This window comes from Oryzias melastigma, linkage group LG8, assembly GCF_002922805.2.
Source record: "Oryzias melastigma strain HK-1 linkage group LG8, ASM292280v2, whole genome shotgun sequence".
Classification (NCBI taxonomy): Eukaryota; Metazoa; Chordata; class Actinopteri; order Beloniformes; family Adrianichthyidae; genus Oryzias; species Oryzias melastigma.
Window position 1 is genome coordinate 6,404,432 of NC_050519.1, and position 6,769 is coordinate 6,411,200.

Consider the following 6,769-nt stretch of genomic DNA (forward strand, 5'->3'; position numbering starts at 1 on the left):
TAATATTTTAACAACATGCTAAACGTTTTTGGCTAATTTGTTTTCTATTGTTTTTATAGGTTAATTTAGAGTTTAGCTGTTATTTTAGCAATATGCTAATCGTTTTTGGCTAATTTGTTATGTACTGGGGTTTTTTTTAGGTTAATTTAGAGTTTAGCTAATATTTTAACAACATGCTAAACGTTTTTGGCTAATTTGTTTTCTATTGTTTTTATAGGTTAATTTAGAGTTTAGCTTATATTTTAGCAACATGCTAAACGTTTTTGGCTAATTTGTTATGTATTGAGGTTATATAGGCTAATTTAGAGTTTAGCTTCTATTTTAACAACAGACTAATTTAGTTTACTGAAGAATTTTATGTTAATTTGGAGTTTAGCTAGGATTTAAACAATGAGCTAGCTTTTTTGTCTAATTTAGCATCTACAACGTTTTTTTAGGATAATTTGGAGTTCAGCTCTTATTTGGACAACACACTACATGTTTTTGCAAAATTGGCATGTATTAGGGATTTTTAAGCATTTTCACTATAAATTTTTCAGAAATGTATCTCAACTTCAGCACTCTTTCATAGTTCTTTTATAAAATGTAACATTTAGCAAATAGCTTTTGCATTTTTAGCAAATTCCTTCAGCAATTAAAGTAAATTGCGTCACTATTTTCGTCAAAAAGCTTTCGCACTAGCATTATCGCAGGTAATGCAACTTTTCTAGTTGTCTTTCACAAGAAAAATGCTACACATACATGTTTAAAACTCAGAAAACGTGATTTTAAGAACAAACGGGAAAAAAAACGGAGTCAGGATTAACAATGAAATCAGGTTTAATGGGCCGCGTACAGAAAGTCACTTGGAACGGAAAAACACACGTCAGGTTGTTGTTGTTTGACCGCGGCGTCGTGGTCCCACATGCACCGATGAGCTCCACACGACAATCTGTGCCAAACCATGTGCAGTTAGAAAAGAATCTGAACAAAACTAACGACAGTTAGAATATCAATCATTAATGTCTGATAATTATTTTAGCAATATATGTTCCCTTCATACATATTACATACAATATACATCTATAGCCACTTTTTTTTGTTTGTTTTTTTTTTTTTTTTTGACAGCAGTACCGTCTTCCTGTCGGACGTCTCGCCTGGTGCCAGAGTATTCCAGTCACTTAAGGATGTGGGCAATGACACAAAAAGATTTGCAGGATGTGATGCGTAGAAAGTGTGACTGAACACTTTTATATTGGCTTTACAGCTCCTTGGTTTGTGCTGAGGTCGTCATTCGTGACTCCTAAAGTGCCTAGACTAGTATCTCGGGTATAATTTGTACACCTAAAATTAAAACCGCTTTATTAAAAAGAGTGGAGGACGGGGAGGAGGGGGATGTGTCTAAAGGAGCGGTGGGAAAATGTGAAAGAAAAAAAGGCAAAAATGTGGCATAAAAAGCCAGCGTGACGTAAAGCCTGTACCCACAGAGCTGATGGGCGTGCGAGCTGCCCAGAGAGACACAGTCCCAGTTGAAACAACTCCCAGCTGTTACCCAGTTCATGAAAAAAGAAGCAGAGATGGAGGCTTTCTGTTTGAAATGAGAACTCCGTCTTCACACTCGCGTTTCACTTCTAACCTTGCGAGTCTTTCTCACCACGGCGCCCTCCACGGCGGCTCTGGCTGCACTCTCTATCTCCGCCGGCTTGCTGTCCTCCCTCGTGGTCGGGGTCTCGCTCTCCCTGTCTCCCTTTGGGCAGGATTCTCTGTGGGCACAGGCTACGAGTCAGCAGGACCCTCCGGGGTAGTCGCTGATCGTCTCTTTGTCCCTCTCGGGGACCGGGTCCAGAGGTCCTGCCGCCCTCTGCTGTTGTACCTGAAAGTGAGTTTGGGGAAGGGGCGGGGGCTGAGGGTAGGCTGGCGGCTTTGAATCAGTTTGGGTGGCGGGGGGAGGCGGAGGCGGGGGCGGGGGATGCACCTGGGGGTACTGGAGGGGATGGGAGTGCGGATACGCCTGGGGTGGGACCTGGGATTGGATTTTGGGCTGATAGAAGGGATGAGGCTGTGGGTGGGGCTTGGCCTGAGGCTGCTGCTGCTGGATTTGCAGAGGCTGGTGCTGAGGGTGGTGCTGCAGCTGGGGGGACGCCGCGCCGTTCTTATTGAGACCGCAGGACTGAGCTGCATAGTGGATCTGACGCAGAGTGTCCAGAGCCTCAATCTTTGCGTGCTTCAGCAGGTCTGCTTGGCCCTAGACACAAAATAAAACAAAGAAGAAAAATAAAGTTTTGATTGATGGGATATTGAGTATATATAACCTGGAGACAATGACATATTCATTGAGTTTAAATCCATGTGGGAAAAATGGCTACAATATATTCAAAAATCCAGATCTGATTTTATATAAATTGAAATGTGGAATGTCTAAATATGTTTTGCAAATAGTGTTTTTTCGAATGTATGATGGATACATTGGACTCGTTATTATTATAGATAACGAAAAAGGACTTGAGCCCCGGTCCTAAAGCTACGTTTTTTTTCTCTGTTTTTTGTTTCTCACGATATTTCACTTTAAAATTATGATTTATTTATTAATTTATCTATGTATTTATTATTTTCTTATCTTTCCAAGAAGTTGTGATATCTTTTCATTTGTGAAAACTGTAAAACAAGCTGAAATAAAACATAAATTACAAAAATAAATAAAGTTTTAAACTTTTCCATTGATCTAAAATTGGCACCTTTGCTATAAAAACCTACACAAATTGCCCAATAAAAAGTATATGTAATATGACAACATATTATAAATTCGAGTAATTTTCTTTTTTTCTTTAAATGTGGTTAATTTAAAAAAAAATGGAAAAAAAGCTTGAAAATGACTGAAAAATTAGGAATTTCAGAAGAAAAAAATCCTAAAAAAATAATAATAATGATACTGGCTTTGATTCACCCATTCCTGGGAGATGTGAGATTTTACCCAGGAACAAATGACACTCAGAAAAATGCAACATATTGAAAATCGTGTCAATAATTTTGCATTTTCGGTTGATGTAATAAGCTAAAGCGAACAGAAGGGGGCAGTATAAACCCGCGGATGTGCTTTTGGTTGCTTGCCAGCTCTGTGTGCTGCTCTTCTCAGCTGGTGAATTGAGCCGTCATATGGTGATAATGTTACACTATGTTTCTGCTCTTCATATGAACACCCCAGAGATGAATCGCTGCCATATGTGGAGGAAGTGGTCAAGCCAGGCATCCTGCATTACAGCTCTGTCAAGTAAATCTGGGCCAGAGCCACAAGGCGTCTGCCTTCTCAGGCTGGCTGTCAAGTCGCTCCACGAGCAGCTACCTCTGGTTCATGTATTATTTTAGCAGTAAGAGGAGGAAAAATCTGCATCTTCTCCCTCCCACAAGCCTCTTATCACAACCGAGGGTGACCACTTCAGCATGTGCTGTGGAGAAAGTTGAGAGCATCTGTGAATCTGCATATTTGTGAACAGCTTGATGGGCCAACATCTCCAGACCTGCAAACCGAGGCGGCAGAGATGCAGGATTACTGGATGACATATACCAGGAGACATAAAGGTGAACACAAGGGGTCTCTGATGATGCTATTAAGGTACAAGTGGCCTTTTGCTCCAGCAGGATCAGGAAAAAGTCGAGTTTGGAAAAAAAAAAAGAACAACAAAGATAGAAATTATGTAAGTCGTGACTCACCAGCCACAAACGGAGACAGTGAGGAGCTTTTCTTGGGCTATAACAGTCAAATCATGACAGGTCTTATCGTTGATGTCTGCTTCTGTAGCAGGACTAAAGACATTAACAGGACACTAAGGCTACCACACGGAAACCTAAATGCAAGTTTTAAGCAAATTCGGCAGGTGGCAGTCCGGCGGCATTTGTAATTGGGTGGTGACGCTTTTTTACACGCCACACGGTGGTAACAGAAGTTTTAGGAGAAAGTATAAATTAAGATAACTGTAGAGGTGGGATACTATAATCACTTCTTCTTACTCCTTTCCAAGCAATAATTCAATCCCTACTTGACTTTATTCAGTAATCAGTCACCATATTAATGGATCAAATGTTACTTTAGTGTCTTCTTGTTGGTTTTTCTCCTTAATCATGCATTTCATTATTTCTGTAACGAGTTTGATATTTCTGGTTGATTTATTTTGCTGGTATTGTCACCAATTCATGCTTAAAATAAACCAAATCAATCAATCTAATCAACCAGCCAACCAAGAAATCTTTGAAATAAGCAAGTAACCAATCAATCAAACAATCAATCAACCAACCAACTAACTAATTAATGGAACCAACTAACCAACCAATGAACTAACTAACCATTTAAACCAACCACTCAATCAACCAACCAACCAACCAATCAATCAATCAACCATCCGATCAATCAATCAACAAACCAACTAACCATTTAAACCAACCAATTAACCACTCGACCAACAACCAACCAACCCATCAATCAATCAATCAATCAATCAATCAAATCAACCCACCAATCCAGCAATCATTCAAACAAGAAACCAATTAATCAAACAATCAATCAACAAACCAACCAATTAACTAACCATTCAAACTAACCAACCAACCAATTATCCCACAAATCAACCAATTAATTAGTCAATCAAATCAACCAATCGAGCAATCATTCAAACAAGCAAGCAAGCAACCAATTAATCAAACAATCAATCAACCAACCAACTAACCATTCAAACCAACCAATCAATTAATTGATCAAGCAAGCAGCCAAATTATCAAGCATTCAATCAACCAATCCATCTATTAATCAAGCAAGCAAGCAATCAATTAGTCAAACAATCAGTCAACCAACCAATTAATCAATCAACCAACCAACAAGCCAACTAACCATTCAAACCAACCAATCAATCAATTGATCAATCAACCAACCAGCCAACTTGTCAGTCACTCAAGCAATCAAAAAAGAAAACGTTCACGGTGACCAGATGATAATTTTGTGGCTGATGTGGCCCATTTGGAGGTTGAGCGTGTCAGGAGTCAGAGCTCTGCCCCCCCCCATCTGGTCACTGGAGGGAGCCGTCTCCAAAGTACTAAGCACACTACATCTCCCAGCAACCCCAGCTTGTAGTTCCTGAATGCCGATCACCAGACTCTCATTTTCCACTTTCTCAATCACCCACATGACACGTAAGCACTGCACAGAGCCTCACTCAGTGCGAAGTATTGTTTGTGCCACTCTGCCATCATTACCGAGCGTTTCTATCTGACCCGATCTTCTGTTTAACTTCAAGTCTGACCCAGTTAGCTTTCCTCGAACTATGCCTGTCTTGTTCTATCCAACGTCTGATCTCACCGGTGCTCATGTTTGACCTCTGCCTGACCCTGATTTAACTTTAGAGACTTTTAGCCGTGTTTTTGACACCTGTCATCCTGAACCGAGCTAATAAACTTGTTGAAGGTGTAACCAGCTGTGTGCCCGCTTGTGACAGCAGCATAGGAGCATGGGTACTCAACGCTGGCCGCTGACATGAATCAGACGTCAATCTGACAAACCGTGGGTCCAAATGGGGCACATCATGGCGTATAGAGCACCAAAGTGACTCCCAGACATGAGTACTGACGGACTGCGGCAGATGCTAAGAAGAATTCAAAGAAGACAGAACATCGTGCTTTCTGCACTACTCATAGAAGAGTAAAGCGCACAAGAAGGGGGAAGAAGAAGAAAAAGTTGTTGGGTGAGGCCGGGGTTGCACCGCATAAATACCCTCAGGCTATTGGGCAGCTGGTGGCGCTGGATGTGGACAACATTTACTCATCGACCAATCACCAGGTACTACTACACTGAAGCACTAGTTGTCATCCAATTTCGTAATGACATCATCCCTGCTTGACTGCCACGGCAACAATTTCAAAAAAATCTTAAAGATTCTGTCTATGCCTCCTAATTGTGTATTTGTGACAGTAGCATCAGCTCTGGGAAAAAAATCACCACATTTCTTTGCAAAGACAAAAATGTTTAAAGAGAAGACAGACTTTGATGCTTAAAAAAAGAAAAATACTGAAATATTAATGCAAAAGACTTTAACAAAGTCATATTTTTTTTAAAGCTGCTCCCTTTTGGTTTTGATTCTACTTTCTGCTGACACAAGGACTCAGCGAGTGACAGGACTGTGCAAAAACCGTCAGTCGCCATGACAGCTCTGATCTTCAAATCACTGTCAAAATACAGTTGAAGCAGGAGTTAAAGAGACCGAGAGAGGATGCGGCTCCTCCTCCTCCTCCTCCTCGCTCCTTTCAGATGCCAGATTCCTCATCCCTGCTTCTACCAGCGACCGCTTCCCATCCTGCTAAGAATCTGGAGAGGTCGACCAGCAAAATAACTGGAAGTGACTGCCAGGCTTTGGCAAAAAGCACCAGGTTCTCACCAACTGTTCAGTATGAGACACAGGCAGAGAAGAAGAAGGAGGAGGAGGAAGAGGAGGAGGGTCTTACTCCTGTCAGGATGCCTTTCTCTTGACCTAATGGACTCACTGAATGAAGAGGGGGATGAGGAGATGACAAAAGAGGGCAGTGTTTGTTTTCAAAGACTCCATTGAAAGGAGTTAGAGATGAGGTAGGAGGCAATGGTCGCAGAGGGAGATGGGGGGAGACGGATTTGACTGGGGAGTCCATCTGTCGGGCAGAATCCGGTTTTAGAGGGTAAGAAAAACATGAAACTTTAAAGATTAGTTTGTTTGTTTATATTACATAATGGATGAGGTGAAATCCTGTTCTAGTATCATAGCTTGATTCTAAGATC

At 41.1% G+C, this 6,769-nt stretch overlaps 1 protein-coding gene across 2 annotated transcripts in view; it reads right to left on the reverse strand.

Moving 5' to 3' along the window:
* Nucleotides 1-801: 801 nt before the first annotated feature.
* Nucleotides 802-6,769, reverse strand: part of si:ch211-210g13.5 (inactive phospholipase C-like protein 2) — a 103,732-nt gene continuing 97,764 nt past the window's right edge. For both annotated transcript variants that reach the window (XM_024273020.2, XM_024273021.2), the window contains exon 6: nt 802-2,224. In XM_024273020.2, coding sequence (XP_024128788.1) covers nt 1,763-2,224 — 462 coding nt within the window. In that variant the 3' untranslated portion in view covers nt 802-1,762. The remainder of the gene's footprint in view (nt 2,225-6,769) is intronic.